Source organism: Marmota flaviventris, chromosome 2 (genome assembly GCF_047511675.1).
Source record: "Marmota flaviventris isolate mMarFla1 chromosome 2, mMarFla1.hap1, whole genome shotgun sequence".
NCBI lineage: Eukaryota > Metazoa > Chordata > Mammalia > Rodentia > Sciuridae > Marmota > Marmota flaviventris.
Window position 1 is genome coordinate 67,929,104 of NC_092499.1, and position 19,941 is coordinate 67,949,044.

A 19,941-nucleotide genomic window follows, 5' to 3' on the forward strand; every position below is an offset into this window, starting at 1 on the left:
AATTGAAGGGACATATATCCATCCTGTTTCTTTTGGTCACTCAGAAACTATACTCATAAGCTGAATTATGTTCCCCCAAAATTCATGTGGAAGCCCTAAATCCCATGTGTTTGGAAACAGCACCATTTTAGAGATATTTAAGATTAAATGAGGTCATACAGGTGGGGTCCTAATCCAATAAGATGGGTGTCCTTATAAGAAGAGAAAAAGACACCATGGAGGTGAGGTACAGAGAAAAGGCCATCTGCAAGCCCCAAGACAGACCCCAGGAGAAACCCATCCTGCTGGCATCTAGATGTTGGACTCCTCACCTCCAGAACTCTAAGAAGATAAGTTTCTGGGTTTCACAATACACAGTGTTGGGGGCTGGGGATGTGGCTCAAGCGGTAGCGCGCTCGCCTGGCATGCGTGCGGCCTGGGTTCAATCCTCAGCACCACATACAAACAAAGATGTTGTGTCCGCCAAGAACTAAAAAATAAAAATATTTAAAAAAAAGAATACACAGTGTTGGTGTTCAGTTGTGGCAGCCCAAGCAACTAATACCCTTATCACTCCTTTATTCTCAGTTCACTCAATCCAAAATTGGAAGTTAAGGAAAAGCTGAATAATGCAGGCCCAAAGCCAATGAAAGCCAATGAGATGGAGCAGAACAAACCAGGCTCTGCACGCATTTGCGCATGGAGGATGCAGGGAGGATTCAGAGTACATCCTTGGGGAAGAGTGCAGGATGAGGACACTGGGGAGGAACCATCAAAAAGGTAAATATATTGAGGTGGTGGAACGAACTCATAAGACACATCCTGGGAGGTGATGTAAACTATATTTCTTACTAGGGGGAGCCCACTGGGCTTCAAGACACTGTCTCTTTTGAGCTCTGTTCTCTGCAGTCTCAGAATGGTTACAGATGCTGTTACCTGTGTGAAACAACCCTATTCAACCTACAGGTCTCAGCTTAAATATCACTTTCTGAGGGGGGCTGTCCCTGACTTTCAACTTAAGTTAGATCCTGGCTGTAACTCTCGGAGCATGCTGCTGGTAATATGTATTTGTGTTCATCTGCTAATGTCCACCTCCGCCATCAGACTGAGCACCCAGCAGAGGCAGGATCAGGGCCGGCCTTGCTCATGCCTGCTTCCTAAGCCCAGCAGAGTATCTGTCCTTTGGAGACCCTCCAGATGCTATTGCAGAATGAATGAAAAAAAAAAAAAAAAGAAAGAAAGAAAGACTTCAAGTGAACCCAGCAGAACAGAATTAGAATAAAAACATTTCCTAAACCTGGATCACTCCTGGGCATTGTGTGGTTAGCTGTGACAGAAGAGAGGACAAGGGATTCAGTTCATTTTTAGAGCCTGGGAACTTTGTAAACCCACTAAAAGCAGAGGCCTCTGGTTAAAAAGTAATCATTGAGCACATAATAAACAACTCCAGGGAAGGTGAGCTTATTTATAAGGTCCTTGCAAGAAACAAGGACTACATCTACTAACTGCCTGGGATTTGGGAAGTTCTAAAATAGCACATGCAGGAGTAGGACAAGACGTGAAGGTCAGGCAGGCACCTGTGTGAGAAGGGCTTGGAGAGCTTTCACTCAGAGCCACTGGCTTCAAAGCCACTGCAACACTTAACTTTCAAGGCCCTGTCTGCACAGGGACATTGTTGGTTTTTCTCACTTCTGAGGAGCACCAGGCCACTTGTGTCCAAGAAAAAGTAATTTTTAAAATTATATGTGTGTGTGTGTGTGTGTCCCCAGTTTATGTATTTCAGAAAGTTAATTAAATAAATTGAAAGTTAATTAAATAAATGGAAAAAGGTAAGTTCACTAGTGTACAGAAGGAAAATACAGAGAAAACAAAAGAGAGCATGATGCTGACAAACAAAATTATTAGAAATATGATCAAAAGGTCCTTGGGACTGGGATACGGCTCAGTGGTACAGCACTCGGCTAGCAGATACAGGGTCACTGGTTCTATCCCCAGCACCACAAAATAAATAAATAAAATCCTTGAGACTGATTATGTTACTCCAGGATAGAATGCACATCTCCCAACCACAGAGAGAGGAAAACCATTTTGGGACTGATTGTGGAATGCACCAACATTCCACTCCAGCCTTGAATTTCAGCCAAATCTGCTATTCAGCTTGCTTCCGGAAGACTGGATAGGCAAATGCCTGCTTCAACACCATTGTGTGCATCCTGTACCTGCATGTGACCAGTCCTGGCAATGTGCGTGATTCTGTCACATCTGATCAGCATTATGACCTCAGAAACAAACAAGCCACATCATCTGGATTTACTGTAAAATGTGAACATGCAGTTTACCTAACAGTGAAGGTTTATTCCCGCATTATACTGTCAGGCTTTTAAATCTTGATGACTAACATGTCAAATATTAAAACTGAGCTCTACTAGTGAACTACACCTCCAGCCCTAGATTTATTCTTACATTTTTTTTTTTTTTAAAGAGAGAGAGAGACAATTTTAATATTTATTTTTTTTTTTTAGTTTTCGGCGGACACAACATCTTTGTTTGCATGTGGTGCTGAGGATCGAACCCTGGCCGCACGCATGCCAGGCAAGCGCACTACCGCTTGAGCCACATCCCCAGCCCTATTCTTACATCTTTTTAATGTAAAAAGTGCGGTGCTGGGGATTGAGCCCTAGACCTCAAGCACTCCACACAAGCACTCTACAACCAAGCTGCATTATATCTTTTCATTTTTTTTGAAATTAGTTTAATTTTTTTGTTTTAATTAGTTATATATGTATTCTTACATCTTAAAGGTTCACTCAATGATGGTGATATCTGGATTCAGCCTTATGTTGATATGCTGATATTTAGCCAATATATGTATCTCGAATGTTAATTAGCATGCTAATTAGCATCCTATAAAACACTCATATTCATAGGCAACTATGATATATTGAGAAATTGTCATATTTCCGAAACAAATTCAGAGCTCTAATATCTTCTACTTCCACAAGAATTCAAGCCCCAAAAGGAACATTTTTGTTTTCTAGCTATACTTGACCCAAAATCTATGAATCAGGGGATTTTTCTCCTTTACTGTCCTCCATCACTCCCAAAATAACATCACTCCCAAAATAACATCTCCTTCCTCCCAGATCACTGCTGTTCAACCTCCCTGATTCCTTAGTAAGATGACAGAGTCCAAGGCCCTCTTCTGTGGGTGAGCAGAAAAAGGAATGTCAGATAGTCAAAGGTCCCTCGTGGAAAACACAGAGGCCCAGACAGGAGACAATGACTCAGAGCCCAATCAGGTGAGTCATCTGGGGGCACAACTGCTGACCACAAAGGCCCTAGAGCAAAATTGTGCCCCTCACCATCACCAAGTCCCACCACTGCTGAGGAGGCTAAGCCAGCACAGGGTTGTGCACAGGGGCAGATGAGTACTGAGGAGCCAGCATATCCCACAGCTTACTCTCTCAAGCTGCTAAAATAAATGGTGTCATATGCTAACCTCCAGCTGTGGTTAATGACAAGAGGAATAATTCATTTTACTGAGCTTTGGGTTAATGCAGAGATCTGGGGAAAGACTCTGTCTGGGGAAAGACTCCTCTAGTTAGCTAATGTTTTCCTCTGCCTTCCCCAGGGAAGGAAGATAAAGTGAACCTTCCCACCTGTTTTTCCCAATAAGCACCTGTCTTTTCCAGCTGTTTACTGTAGTGGCTAATAAGGAAAAAAAATTAAAGAAATAGTGGCAAAAAAGACACAATGGTAACAAGGCTGGAGTCATGATTAATGTTCCAGTAAGAAGTACCCAGAGATGCAGTCAGTTAGAAGGTGTCAAGAAGTCAGGAGACATGATAATGGAGGTGAGGCTGAACTTCAGACCCTGCAGCTCCGCCACCACAGTGAACCAGCCAGCACCTCGCCCCAGTGTCTGGAGAATGTCAAAGTGTTCTATCACTAAGAGAAAATGATGACCACACACAGTTTCAGACTTGTGATCACTTCTGCTGGATGGAAATATAATCCAGGAAACAATTTGTGGCTGAAAGAGAAATAGTAATAAAGGGATGAAATAACTTCATGTAATTCTAGTGTGAGACATTACAAAATACTGGGAAAAAAGAGAAAATAAAGGTTCAAATTTTTAAAATTCTTCTAATTCCCTTTTGGAATTTCTGACTCCACAAGGCATAGAAGACTTCAACTGCTAAGCTCCAAGAAAAACAAAAAGCATTGTATTTCTAGTTTGAACTTCATCCTTGGCATCTGCTGCACTGGGGCCAGAAGCTCAAAGTTCTCAAAATAATAAGAAGTTAGAGTAGAGCTGGGGATATAGCTCAGTGTAGAGCATTTGCCTGGCATGTGTAAGGCCCTGGGTTCAATCCCCAGCACTTCAAAATAGTACGATAATAATAATTTACATCAGGAGCTGGGGTTGTGGCTCAGTGGTAGAGTGCTCACCTGACGTGCATGAGACACTGGATTCAATTCTCAGCACCACATAAAAATAAAATAAAGATATTGTGTCCACCTAAGACTAAAAAATAAATATTTAAGAAATAATAATAATTTACACCAGAGGAATCTATTCTGTGCCACCCACAAACTCTGTATCTGCTTCAAAGTACAATAGGAAAAGGAGAAACTTGACAGTCCTCATCTAAGCAAAGCTACAGGCCACAACTATCAAAAACCTGAACTCCACTGCCCATCTTCAGAACTCAGAGGTCAGGCTTTGGGGGCATCCCTACCTAACACCTGGTGGCTCAGTCCAAGTGCAGCATCTCCTTAGCATCCTAGAAAGAGGCAGGAGTTGGGTCACAAGCACACCCAGATAGCCATGAGGTCAAGAAATACTAGCCTAGCAGCAGATGAGGAGAAACACAAAGGGCTCCCACACGGTGGTGCTCTCCCAGACCCTCAAATTCCTACCCACAGCTTACCTTGGTACAAGGTGGTTGAACTTGTATGAACTGAAGACCTCTTGGATCTTTTCTTCTACTTTGGCCTGGAAAGGATGTAGGACATGAGAGAGAGAGGAAAAAAAAAAAAATACAGATGAGACTGTTACTGGAGTCCTCAGCCAAAGCCCTGACCCAGGGGTCTTAACAGACTAGCCCTGGTCACCCAATGCCTAGAGTTTAATTGACAGAGAGAGAAAGATATTGGTGAAGCAAGTAAGGAATTTATTCTCAGTTTGGCCAGAGTATTCTAGAAAACTCTCTTCCCCATTCAGACAACAGCTCTATGATTATATAGGGAAAGGGCAAAAGCAGGGAGCCAAGAGGTGTGCCTATGACTGCAGCTCTGGCCAGGCTGTGGGGTGCCAGGAGCTGAGAAGCACAATGTACACACGCTGCAGTTCTGGTTCTGCAGGTCCAACTTGCACCAGAGCTTGGGGGGCAGTTTCTGCTCCCAGCATGAGATGAAGCTGGGGAGGAAAAAGCAACTGAAAGAGAGCAGGTTAGACTGGGTCTTTCCTGAAATCTCCCAATTGTAAAGACACCTCTATTACAAGACAACTATGAACTTGAGCTGTCCGCAAATGGCCGCAAATCCTATCAGCTGGAGTTGTTCATTGGTGGTTTGTTTTTGTTTTTGCCCCCCGTTGGGGTTTTGGATGGCACAGTGTTTGTAACTGGATTCAGAGGTTCTTCAGGATTGACAGGCTTAGGACAAGCAGAAAGAGAGACAGCCAATCCCCTGTGACATGCTGGCACCACATCAATTCCTCCAGTAATCTAATCCATTTTAGCCAAACTAATGGCAGTTTTGGTGTTGGGTTCCTGGCACCATTCACTCAGGAGCAGATGAAGAGAGGCACCTACCTTTTGCTTCTGCAGGAGACTAGAATATGCTACCCCAAAATATGCCTCAATGACACAAGGACTGTTTCAAACTGATTATTTTGAGGAATTGCAGATATAGAAGAACCTCTGAAAACAGTGTAGAGAATACCAATTTATATGGGAAATAAATGTCCACAAAAGAGGCCACCATTTGTAAAGGTGAGGTTTCTCCTGGGGTGCCAGAAGAGAAAAAATAATAAAATACAAGAAACTAATCAATGCAGAAGGCAGCCTACTTAAATCTGCATGACAAATCTTCCTCTTGCTTAGTTTTCCTAGCTCCCCTACACTCTTCTTTTTTTTAGTGGAAAAAGCTCTATAAACGTGGAGACCCCTTCTCTGAGTTACTCATTTATCCATGGTTTTCTACCATATATACATGACATATACGTTAATAAACCTGTTTGTTTTCCTTTTGTTAATCCTCCCTCTGTTATAGGGAGTTCCAGCCAAGAACTCAGAAGGGTAGAGGACACGACTGTTTTCTTCCCCTACACTTCAAAAGTATGTTCTTGGTGTGCATGTGTATGTGGTACTGGGGATGGAACCCAGGGCCTTACACTCAGCTACATCCCCAGCCCTCCCTGAGAAACTTAAAAATAAGTGTCATTTATTTCTGAAACATCCAGTTGAGTCAGAGCTTCCAGTCCCTTTGACAAGTGCACAAAAACTATTTGTGATGATGAGGGAAGCCGTGATGTGAATCTTCTAGAATGGCAGCCAATTTAAAATGCACTTATGTTTGGTTTTATGATATGCTTTTGGTATTTACACTTGAAGATGAATTTGAGGGATGATCTGGTTATGAATTCATAATCTCAAGAAACAGACTAAAGCCACCCTGAGAACCTGACTGGGCAGGAATAGAAAGTTGTCCAAGATTATAAAGAATCTTTTTCCATTTCAGACACTCTCAGGGGACTAATATATAGCACCAGACTAAATGGAACACAGACGGTATTTGCAGGAAACTGAATGGGACAGGAAAATATACCAGAAGCATATGTCTGTAAGAACCTTATATGAAGATCTGCCTAGGATATACTGTCAAATCCAAGTGAGTTGATGAATTCTGAATGAAACAAAACCAACTGGGAGAAAATCTCACTTCCTTCACCCACACAAACCTATTCAAATCTGTATGACTTAATACTATTCAAGGGCTAATGGGCAAACCTATCTTCTCCTTAGCATTCTGACAAATCCCTTGGGAAAAACCTTCCAGACCAGAATTCCTTAAAGAGAAGTCCCTCTTCAGCTTCCACTTGGGCAACATGAGCAGCCATGCACTAGACAAGGAAAATGGGGGCTTATTTCTAAACTAATATACCTGACAAAAAATGTGGAAATGTGTCCTACTGCAATCTGGAAAATGCTAAAAATACTCCCAATGTAGTGTCATTTCTCTTTAGACTTCTTAATCACACTTCTTCAGAATGAACGACTTGCATTCCAATGCAGTAACTGACTCATGCTGAAAATTCAAGTTATGAATTTTAATAAACACCTGTGTATGAACAGGTCAAGCTGTATATAAAAATGAACAAATATTGTCTCTTAGCACTGATGTACTTTTGACAGCTTTATTGAGATATAATTAATATACCATTCAGTTCATTCATTTAAACTATTTGACTCAATGACTTTTAGAAATTTTAGAACTGAGATGATGCTCAAAGAGTTTTGGATTTTGGAACATTTCAGATTTGGGATGCTCAACCTGGAAAATCTATGCAAATATTTCAAAACCTGAAAAACTCTAAACTCTGAAATACTTCTAGTCCTAAGCATTTCAGGTAGTGGATATTCAACTGTATTATTTTGCAAGTAATATTCTGTTTTATGGATATAGCAGCACATTTCACTTATTAATTTATTAGTTGATGGGCATTTGGGCTCTTTCTGTTACTGGAGTCCTAGGCCAGAGGCCTGACTCTGGGAGTTCAAACAAATCAAGTCCTGCCACTCACCCCACAAAACAGATGTAAATAATTGTGAAAAGCAGGAAAGGAACTTTATAATCAATAGGTCATACTGGGAAGAAGAGTCAAATCAAACATCTCGGCTTTGTCATTGAGGGTTCTGACATGAGCTTCAGGGTTACACACAGGAAGTAATTGGGGCAGGGGCAAGAGGTATGCATAATTAAGTAGTCTTGGTCAAACTAGGGTCTGGTTATTATCTCAGTTCCGGTCCTGGGAAGTGGCTCCAGAGAAGTCTTATTGCTTGAGGGGGCAATCCTGTTCCCATACTGAGATGATTGTTCCCACTTGGGGGACAGCCTCAGTTCCTATCATGGGGTAATTGTTCTCACTTGGGGGTATGAGCTCATCAAGCAGTGATCTGCCTGAGAGGTCCTGCTGTTCCTGGAATCCAAGATAACTGCAAATTTAGATCAATGACTAGAGACTTCAGAGCACTGAACCAGGGGGTCTGGAACAGGATATTGTAAAAGCTGGAGTTGTCTCAACAAGTCTTGAAAATACCTTAACTACTCTTATCTTGGTATCCTCATCTTGAAGGAGAATAAGGTAGATAAGGTAAATTTAGGGCAAATAAACCTTGTATTACCATTTTTTTGTTTTGTTTTGTTTTTTTGACAGATAACTCCATAAGTGATTAACTTATCTACACACAGAGGAGAGCAGGAATCTGGCCCAAAGCTTAAGGTAATAAAGGAGAAAGATACAATATAAAGGCAGATGTATAGTGGGGGAGCATGGGAAGAATGGAGGAAATTTGGATTGGGCAAAAGGGAGGAAGGGGAGAGGAGAGGGCATGGGGGGTAGAAAAGATGGTGGTATGAGATGGTCATCATTACCCTAGGTACATGTACTACTGCATAAATGGTGCAAATCTACATCTTATACATCTAGAGAAATGAAAAGTCCATTTGTGTACAATGAATTGAAAGGCATTCTGTTATTATAGAACTAATTAGAACAAATAAAAAAATAAGATAAGTAAAGGCAGAGATGTCAATTTTTCCCGCATTTAACTGAATAAAATCCATTGAGCCCAACTGAAGAGTCAAGAGTCAGTGCTTGTTAGCAAAAGCAGCCCTAATTCCCTGTTACATTTCCATATTTTAGCTAATATGAAATATGCGTTATGAACTGTTGTGGCTCAGAACATGACATCCCAAAGTATGGCAATTTGGCAAGCAGAGTACTTTAAACTTTAGAACATTAGAAAGGCCTCAGAAGCAAGTTCTGCCCCACCTTCTATTGCCTTCCTATTTTGTCCTCCCTCCTTCCCCTCAAACAAGTCACAGAAACCAGAATTCCCAAAGATTGTCATAAAAATTAAAATTCCTTTCCCTCAAAGCAAGCCATAAAAAGGTCATACTCTCTCCCTTTTCTTATCCTTGAAGACCCTCATTTTGGAGAGATCCTAGCCCATACCTAGGAGGAAAGAATATTACAGACAGGACAAGAAGAATGTGGACGGGCTTTGCAGTCTGTTACCATCAGATTATATCCAATCACATTTCTATATGGCTGCCCATTTTTTAACAATCCTAAGCATTCAGATACAGTTTTCCTGGGTCTTTGGGTCTTCATTTCTGAAGGCTCCTATATCACACAAAACTTAGATTAAACAAATTTGTCATGCCTTTCTCTTGCTAACCTGTCTTCTGGGCCAGGAACGTCAGCTGTGGGCCTTCTGATGAGAAAGTAAAGGAATTTTATGGTTGCTACCCCTACAGAACTTTCTGGTACAAGTTTTTGGGGGACATATTTTTCATTTTTCTTGGGCATATATCTAGGAGCAGAATTGCTGGATCTTGTGGTAATTCTACATTTAACTCCTGAGGAACTGGTGGGAATATAAGAAGGAAAAATATACCTTTTTATATTCCCACCAGCAGTATATAAAGCTTCCAGTTTCTTTGCAGCCTAACCCATAGTTGTTATTATCTGTGTTTTGATTTTGGTTTTGATTTGCAGTGTCCTGATGGCTAATTATGTTAAGGATCTTTACAAGGGCTTATTGAACATTTGTATATATATGCTTTAGAGAAATGTCTATTTAGATACTTTGCTCATTTTAAAAAATGGGTGCCTTGTTACTGAATTATAATAGTTCTTTATATATTCTAGATACAGATCTCCTATTAGATATATAATTAGAAAAAATTTTATGCCCATTTTTTGGATTGTTTTTAGGAACTAATATATATGATATACAATATTATGTTATACATGTGATATATATAAAATGTTGTTGCAATGCCCCTGGGGCCTCACATATGCTAGGCTAGCATCTATCACTAAGCCACATCCCAAAACCTTGAAACTGGTATATTTTTTGATAGAAAAAGATCACCTCAGAGCACATAGTATGTTTTGAGAACACAACCTTAAAAATAATATTTAGCAGAGCTGGGGGTAGCTTAGTGGCAGAGCATATGCTTAGCAGGCATGAGGCCTTGGGTTTTTAAAAAGGTACTTATCAGAGGATAAGAAAAATCAAAGCAATTCCCAAAATATGGAAATCCTTTTTGCCTCTCCTCCCCCTCATATAGCCTGCAGGTATTATATAAAATCTGAGTAAATTTGTTAGTAGTAAGATCAGGCATTTTTTGAATGTTCTAATTCTCATAACAGAAGGAAAAGGGAAAAGATAATTGTGTATAAAAAGAAACAGAGTTAATGGGAAAGACCTGAGACTTCTATACTTAGAAAGTCCTGCTTGAAGGATGGACCCCAGGCTGATGTCAGGGAACCTACATTTTGAGAGGGTTCCTGCCATTCCTAGAACTGATAAGAAGGGGTTAGAGTGCCTAAACCTATAAACATCACATTTATGCTAAAGAGAACTTTCCTTCTGGGAGTCTGAATGATGACTAGGCAAAGGGTGCCTATGTGACCAGCCCCCAATAAAAAGTGTAGATACTAAATCTCTAATTATTAGTTTCTGAAGTAGACAACATTTTGCAAGTATTATCGCAATCAATGCTAGAGGACTGAGAATACAGCTCGGAGGCAGAGCACATGCCTAGTATGTATAAGGCCCTGGGTTCAATCCCCAGTACTACAAAACAAACAAACTTAGAAAATTTACACTGTCAGTTCTGGAGGAATTAAGAGCATCCTGTGTGACTTCCAAAAGGTGCCAGAATATGTTATCCCAAAATATTCCTCTTTGGCACCCAGATTATTTTGAGCTAATGGCCATTGAGAACCAGCAGATGTAGGAAAAGCCTGACAAACAGGGCACACGTTTCCTTTTGTAAAAGAAATTTACACTTATTTTATAGAAAATATCTCCTTTTTTCTTAGCAGGAACAGGTAGACTCTTAACTCATCATTGGAGGAGCACTAACACAAATCTGTTTGCCAAACCTTACAAAATAACTCATTTCCATATTTTTTCTGGCTCTTTTTATAACTTTCCTCTCCCACAGAGAAGCCCAAACCACTTTTCCTTTGTTTATTGAAAGTATTTTCTATTTAGAGGCAGGTTCTCACTGAGTTGCTTAGGGCCTTGCTAAGTTGCTGAGACTGGCTTTGAACTTGCAATCTTCCTGTCTCAGCCTCCCAAGCCACTGGGGTTACAGACAGGTGTGCACAACTGTGTCTAGAATGTACCCCATGATGTTCTGCCTTACCTAAGGCCCAAAACAATAGAGCCAAATGACCAAAATTGGCTCTGAACTGTGAGCCAAAATTCATCTTTCCTTCTTTAAGTTGTTTCCTTTGGGTATTTTGTCACATAAATAAAAAGCTTGTCAGGGGCTAGAAGGAAATTCTCCTTCAAAGAATAGCCTGACAGCCCCCTGGGAGACATCCTGCCTGGGAGACATCCTGCAGCTACCTATCTCCCTGGAACATCCTGCGGTTATCAGGATCATCAGACATCCTGGAGCTGGCAGTTTTACCAACCACATCCAGCAACTGCTGATTAGAGAGCTTCCCCATCCCCAGCATATAAATACCCCTGTGTGGACAATAAAAGTTTGCAGCTTGATCAGAATTCCTGTCTTGCTGTCATCCTTCGTGTCTCTTGTCCCTTCATTCCTCCCCATCTAGGTTCGCTGCCCACGTTGATGTGTCCTGCCGGTCGGGATATTTGGCGCCCAACGTTGTGTGCTCGAGCCTTTGACTGAGAAGGAATGCCGTCCTCCGGGAAGACTTGGCCAAGCGGAGCTTGAGATCGCCTGGGCAGACACGACCGAGAGACAGATCCAGGAGGAGAGTGGGGATGACTCACGGTGAGTGACCCACCATGGGACAAGCAGTTTCGTCACATGATTTGTTTTTGTCAGGCCTCAAGGAGCCCTCAAGACACGGGGGGCGGGGGGCGCGTGTTAAGAAAAAGGACTTAAAATTATTCTTTTCATACATAGGAGAATTGTGTCCATGGTTTCCCCTTGAAGGGACCACTGATGGTAAAAGATGGCTTAGAGTAGGAGACTATTTAAAAGATTATTATGAATCCTTTGGCCCAGAAAAGGTGCCTGGTCCCACCTTTTCTTACTGGAACTTAATTAATGAAATTCTTAAAAGTTCACCCTTTGACAATGGTACCTTAAAACTTGTCAGGATTGGGGAAGAGGCTATGCAAAAGACCTCCCGTCCCTCTCGTCCCCCCTCGGCATGCCCTTCAGTTAGTATAGACATAGACCCTTCTCAGTCTCCCCAGGACCCTGGAAACCTTCCTGGTCCCCCTCAAAATCCCACCCTAATGAATAAGGCTCCAAGGGTTACCAACCGCCTTTATCCAGTTTTAAATCCCGGAGACACATTGACCCCTGGGGAGGAGGCTACCTTGGAGAAGGAAGCAGCTCGCTACCATTCGGAAGACCCGCCACCTCTCAGGACCCTGCCACAGCCTATAGGACTTACACATCCACCTCCCTCCTATATCCCTCCTGCCTTTTGTGCTCCGGCCCTTCAGGGGCCAACTGCCCCCTCAGATATTTTTTCCCCACTTCCCCTGCCTAACCTGGCTCCCTTGCGAGAGTCTCTCCAACATAGACGGGAATAGATCCAACTTTTAAAAGAATTAAGATCCCTTGACTCTGAGTTTCGCTCATTAGCCTTAGGCACGGAGTCAACTCGAGCTGGCCCAAGGCAGTCTAATACAAAGGCTAAGCCGTGCCTTTGGCCTGTTCTTGCCTTCCCAGTCACCAGCAGTCAGACACATAAGCCTGCCCAGGCTGAGGACAAAGACTCAGAGGAGGATCAAGAGGAGGAAGCGGGGAAATGGCAAGAGGAAGATCAGGACTCAGAGGATGAAGAGTTCACCCCTAGGCAGGAAGGAACCCAGAGTGTCTACAAAAAATTAAGCCTGCGTTTTCTTGAAAAACTTAAAAAGGCTTGTGCTCACTATGGCCCCACTGCACCTTACACATTGGCTTTATTAGAAAGCCACAGCGCACAATGGCTTACTCCTAATGATTGGAAATTTTTAGCCTGAGCTACCCTCAGTGCCAGAGACTTCCTGTTATGGAATGCAGATTTCAAAGAGCACTGTCAGGAAACTGCTCAAAAAAATTTAACTAAGGCCTCCTCTAAATCCTGGACTTATGTTAAGCTAGTTGGCAATGCGCCTTTTGACACTAACCCTAAACAGGCGCGTTTCCCTGCTGGACTTTTGGCGCAGATTCAGACGGCTGGCTTACATGCTTGGAGATGCCTCCCTCAAAAGGGCTCGGCTACCACTTCCCTAGCAAAAATTCGACAAGGGCCTGACAAGCCTTATAGCGACTTTGTTGCCCAGCTTAACCTAGCCGCGGAACACCTACTTGGACCAAGCAAAAGCGAAAGCACCTTTGTAAAATATCTTGCCTTTGAAAACACCAACCCGGCATGTCAGGATGTTCTTCGACCACATAAGGATAAAGAGGAACTTTCTGACTTTATTAGACTCTGTGCCGGGGGGTGGGTGCAGCCCATGCCATGGGTCTCGCCATAGGTGCCGCCTTTACCAAGGCCTTTCGCAATCCTGGCTCATGTACTTGCTTTACTTGTAAACAACCTGGCCATTTTGCACGCGAGTGTCCGACAGGCAAACAAAGCCTAGGGATAGCGTCTCCTCAAACGGGGGCTAAACCGCCCCCAGCCACCCTTTGCCCTAGATGTGGTAAAGGTCGTCACTGGGCCAATGAGTGTAGGTCTAAGACAAATGCCCTTGGACAGCCTATTTCTTCCCACTTCTCGGGAAACTCCAGGGACTGGCCCCAACCTCCCCCAGGACAAACCCAGGGGCAATAAGGTTTGTTCCCTCCCAAACTCCCAATCTACCTCAAAATCCTTCTCCACGATTGCCTCCCTCCAACGAGCCACCCCAGGCAACGCAGGATTGGACCTCTGTGCAGGATTGGACCTCTGTGCCGCCACCGATACAATATTAGACTCCATGCAAGGGCCCCAGATAATACCCACTGGAATTATGGGTCCCCCTCCATCTCATACGTGTGCCCTTATTCTTGGAAGAGCCTCTACTACCTTACAAGGTGTTCAGGTCTTCCCTGGCATTACTTTCTCATCTTGTTTCAGCCTTTTCCGTAATGGGTAAACCAATACATATTAAAACAGATAATGGTCCTGCATATACCACTGCCAAGTTTAAACAGTTTTGTGCTACCTTACAAATTTGTCATACTACTGGAATTCCATACAACCCTCAGGGCCAAGGCATTGTTGATGTGTCCTACCTTAAAGACTTGGCTAACCCGCCTTAAGGCTTCTGCCCTTGTATTTACCACTCCCAGGGATCGCCTTAACCATGCATTATTTGCCCTTAATTTTCTTACCCTAGACAGTGAAGGCCATTTGGCCACAGACAGACACTGGCATCCCTTGTCCAATTCTGTTCGCCCACCTGTTATGTGGCGCGATCCCCTTACAAATAAATGGAAAGGCCCAGATCCTGTCCTCATCTGGGGACGAGGCTCAGCTTGTGTTTTGGACCAAGAGCAAGCAGCCCCAAGATGGTTACCAGAACGCCTGGTTAAACAGGTTAATGACTTACCTCAACCCAGGGACGGAGGCCCTCCCCCTGAGGACAAATTTTCCTCTTTTTCAGATGCAGCCAACAATCTGTGTGAGGACCCTGCATTATAAACAGGCTGGTATAATTTATTAAAGAACAGATTAATATTTTGGCCTCTAAGCCCATACAGGTCCACTATCACCATCTGGAGATGGAAGACCGCGCTGCCAACATTTAAAAGGATGTTCTACCCTTCTCACAGGCTTATTTCTTAAGTTTACATCCCCACAGATCTCTCTTTCTTATATAAAAGTATAAGTAACAGCTCTGACCAACCATCTTCTGCCCTTGCCATAAGGGTTCACTCCTCCATGGGCCCCTCTGCTTGGGGGAGGACGCACCCATGGAGTGAGGACAGCACCCATGGAGTGAGGACGTTAGGCCATAATAACGGAGGGTGCAGGAAGGACTGCAGGAGGATGGATCCACGGATCCCAAAACCCAAGACCTCTGAGTGACACGCTCTGGTGCATGGCGGTTGGCATGCTTCCCCCTCAAAGCCATCTCCTCCAAAAACATGCCAAGGCCACCACGAAATCTCCTAGTGAAGACGCTCGCTCAGATCAGGAGATATTCTAAGGCCTCCTAGAGGAACACAGCCTCTATCACCCCCTAAAAACATGGCCGGTAAGGTATGGTCAAATATTTTATATAAGAAAGGGGGAAATGTCAGGGGCTAGAAGGAAATTCTCCTTCAAAGAATAGCCTGACAGCCCCCTGGGAGACATCCTGCAGCTACCTATCTCCCTGGAACATCCTGCGGTTATCAGGATCAGACATCCTGGAGCTGGCAGTTTTACCTCCCACATCCAGCAACTGCTGATTAGAGAGCTTCCCCATCCCCAGCATATAAATACCCCTGTGTGAACAATAAAAGTTTGCATGCTTGATCAGAATTCCTGTCTTGCTGTCATCCTTCGTGTCTCTTGTCCCTTCATTCCTCCCCATCTAGGTTCGCTGCCCATGTTGTTGATGTGTCCTGCAGGTCGGGACAAAGCTGACTAATACACCTAAGTTCTACCCACCCCTTTGGTTGCTGTGTGTATCTGTGTAACGTACATGTTAATAAACTTCTGATTGTTTTTATCTCATTAATTTTTCACTACTTTAATTTATAGAGCCCTAGCCAGATGGCCTAAGATGGTAGAGGATAAGGACTTTTTCCTGCCCCTTCACTCCACTGGGAGAGGACCCATGGAAGTTTGTGCCTGTTTCCTTTAGACTTCACCTAAGAGTCTCTTCCCTTTGTTGATTTTACTTTGTATCCTGTTGCTATAATACATCATAATGATAAGTAAAACTACATACTGAGTTCTCTAAGTTCTTGCAGTAAATCAGTGAACCTAGAAATGGCACTGGGGACCTCCAACACACTAGCAGAATGAGAAATTTAGCCTTTGGGACAGAATTAAGGGAAGAATTCATAACTGAATAACATCTATACACAAGATATATAATTCAATTCCTTTTAAATTTTTATTAAAATCCTCACTTTAAAATAGGGGCTGGGCTTGGTGGTGAACACCTGTAATCCCAGCAGCTCAGGAGGCTGAGACAGGTACATCATGAGGTCAAAGCCAGCCTCAGCAAAAGTGAGGCACTAAGCAACTCAGTGTGACCCTGTCTCTACATAAAAATACAAAATAGGGCTGGGGATATGGATCATGTCAACTGCCCCTGAATTCAATCCCCAGTAACACCTTCCCGAAAATATAGTGGAACTTGGCTGGAAATGCACATCAGTGGTAGACAGTTTATCTGGAATGCATGAGGCCTTCAGTTCAACCTCAGCACTGCAAAGGAAAAAAAAAAAAGGAAGAAAAGAAGAAAGGAAAAAACATCAGGAAACTGAGGCTACCTATTTTTTAAAAAGTTACCTGAGTCATGAAGAACTGTGAACATGTCACAACTCTCAAATCTTACTTCAGAAAAAAAAAGTAATAATCAACTTCAATACAGGGATGCTAAAATAATGCCCACTTTACCGGGCCTCTCCTTTTATCTTGAAGCTTCATGCTCCCTTTCCATCCCATAAGAATTGAGAGAATAGTCAGTTTAATCTCTTCCTTCTGCATAAAAACGCCCATAGGCAAGGCAGTTACCAGCCTCTACAATGCAAAGGTTGTTTAACAGCCCCATAGCAACACATAATTTTCTTTTACATAAACAGCAAAAGGCCTACAGGCTCATTTCCCTCGGGCACAGGGCACACAGTCCATAACCATGTTAATGAAAGTGATATGGCTCTCCTGAGAGAAGCCTAAAGCATCCGATATGCTTCAGAAACTCTGCTACATGAAAACATTCCAAGAAGGGCCAACAGGATCAGTCACTGAAGACTTAGTCACAGAGATTAGCTCTCTGATATTCAAAAATAGCCTGAAATAAAGGAACTTTGATTGGATCTGGTTCAAAACAATATAAGCTATTTAAAAATCTTGGGACAATTAGGAAAATTTCTAAATGAACTGAATATTAGGTGATATTATAAAATTATTTTTATTTTCTGAGGTATAATGTTAATATCCATATATAGAAGAATGATGTGTTTAGAGAATGCTTTCACTTTCAAATATTCAGGGGAAAAATACATATATATATATATATATATATATATATATATATATATATACACACACACATATACACACACATTTATATATGTATACATGTATGTATACACACATATAAACATAAACACCTGTATCAAAGGAAAAATTGTGTCTTGGCTAAGACATCCACGGGTTACCAACACCTTTGTCCTTGACAAGACTATTTCACAACTCTATAGATGGAGAAGTTAACTTGTAGAAAACTTAGTAATGCAAATAGCTTCCATGTATAGACACACAAATTTCAGCAGGTGAAATACACTTAATCATTGCCTTATAGATACTGCCTAGTTTTGCTCCATTTGCATTTTATCATTCCTTATCTGATTCTAAGTGGATGGTATTTTATAACAGTGTTATAACTGTTAATGACTGTTTTTGGTAAAAAGCACTGACTCTTCATTTGAGCCTGTAGATGTTCAAAAGGTAACTTAAAGCAGGACAAAAAGTTTGGCATCTCTGCCTTCATTTTGTATCCCTTTTATCATGTTAAACTTTGGGTCAGATTTTTGCTCAACTCTCAAGTAGTCATGTTCATCATTCAAGTGACCATCCCTCTTCAAGACTGAAGACACCAAGATAAGTAAGGTCATCAGCTGCCAGCTTTTACCACAGCCTGGTCTAAACCCACCAGAGTGGTACCTAGAGGACTGCAGGAATTGCCCTAAACCTTCTAGAAACAGCAGAGCATTTCAGGCAGATCACCCCATGGTGAGACTATCCTCCACAATGAGAGTTAATTACAGGAACTGAGGCTGCCCCCCTAAGCAGGAGCCATCATCTCAGGATGGGAACAGGATTGCCCCCTCAAGCAATAAGACTTCTTAGAGCCACCTTCAAAGACCAGAACTGAGATAATTATCAACCAGATCACAGTTTGACCAAGACTACTTACTTATGCATACCTCTTGCCCTGTCCCAATTCTTCCTCTGTTTAACCCTGAAGCTCATGTTAGTACCCGCCAAGACAGGGCAGCTGGTCCCCTTGTCTTTTCAGTATAGCTACACAGTTCCTTTCCCACCTTTCACCATTACTTTTTTATTTGATTTCTTTGGGATGAGTAGCCATATCTGATTCATTGGAATTCTCAGAGCCAGCACCTTCATTTGAAAACTCTAGTATTACTCTGAATTCTCCAAATAGTTATAATACCTTACTGATTCCTTTATTAATTAATGGGTTAAATAAAAATCTTTAACATAGTTCATTTTACATCTGTATGAGTCATAATTTTATCCTCTTTAAAATGCAATTTTTAAGTTTGTATGGGGGGTTAGGTGGAGAATAAACAGGTGATGTCAATTCTTTTGTAAATTTGAAATATAAAAAAAGTTGGAGGAAGTTACTAAGAATTAAAACAAGGGCTGGGATTGTGGCTCAGCGGTAGACCGCTCGCCTAGCACAGGCGGGACCCGGATTCAATTCTCAGTACCACATAAAAATAAAGGCATTGTGTTGTGTCCATCTACACCTAAAAAATAAATATTAAAAAAAAAAAGAATTAAAACAAAACACTTAGTACCCAGATGCCACCATGACTGCCTTATCTAGGTATAAGAAAGATTTTTGAGAAGTATAACAAATCTGAATACACACATACACAATGCATTTATATGTATCATGAACAAATAAATGCTTAAGTCTACTATAAAGTGTTTCAGGTAATTAAAGAATAAATACAATGAAATTAGGTGCAGTGGGGCATGCCCGTCATCCCAGTCACTCAGGAGACCAAGGTAGAAGGATCACAAGTTCAAGGCCAGCCTCAGTAACTTAGTGAGACCCTATCTCAAAATAAGAAAAAGAGGATGGGGATGTAGCTCAGTGGTAGAGCATCCCTGGATTCAATCTCAAGTACAAAAAAAATCAAATGAATTACCACTCTATATCCATTGGTAGAATAACAGACAACAACATTGAATGCTGGTCAGGATACAGGGCAATCCAAGCTCTCATACACTGCTGGTGAAGTGTAAAATGTACAACCATGATGGTAAAGGATAGTGGTTTCTTATGAAAGTAAAAATACGCCTACCCTGTGATCCAGCAATTCTGCCTGTAGGTTTTTACCCAAGAAAAATGAAAACACATGAAGATTTCTATAAATGTGTTCATAACAGCATTATTCATAACAGCCACATTTTAGAAACAGCTCTTGTCTAGTAATAGAATAGTTTTTGTTTGCTTGTTTGTTTGCAACACTGGAGTCTGAACCCAGAGGTGCTCTACCACGGAGCTACATCCCCAACCCTCTTCCTAAAATTTTTAAATTTTGAGACAGTCTCACTAAATATCCCAAGCTATCCTCAAATTGCAACCGTCTTGCCTCAGCCTTCCAAATTGCTAGGATTGCAGGCATGGGCCACCATGCCCAACAAGAATAGATTTTTTGGGGGTGGGGGAGGGTACTGGGGATTGAACCCAGAGGCGCTTTACCACTGAGCCACATCCTCTACTTTATTTTGAGACAGCATCTCACTAAGTTGCTTAGGGCCTAACTAAGTTG

At 42.1% G+C, this 19,941-nt stretch overlaps 1 protein-coding gene and 1 long non-coding RNA gene across 2 annotated transcripts in view; one reads left to right on the forward strand and one right to left on the reverse strand.

Moving 5' to 3' along the window:
- Fntb (farnesyltransferase, CAAX box, subunit beta) overlaps window positions 1-19,941 on the reverse strand; it is a 75,562-nt gene that overhangs the window by 43,901 nt on the left and 11,720 nt on the right. The window contains exon 2 of the mRNA XM_027929438.2: window positions 4,914-4,978. Within this exon, the coding sequence (XP_027785239.2) occupies window positions 4,914-4,978 (65 nt within the window). The remainder of the gene's footprint in view (window positions 1-4,913; window positions 4,979-19,941) is intronic.
- Window positions 601-15,855, forward strand: LOC139704701 (uncharacterized). The gene is made up of 5 exons (XR_011706626.1): window positions 601-759; window positions 6,727-6,876; window positions 8,423-8,488; window positions 11,855-12,036; window positions 14,856-15,855. It is a non-coding gene; the product is annotated as an uncharacterized lncRNA (long non-coding RNA).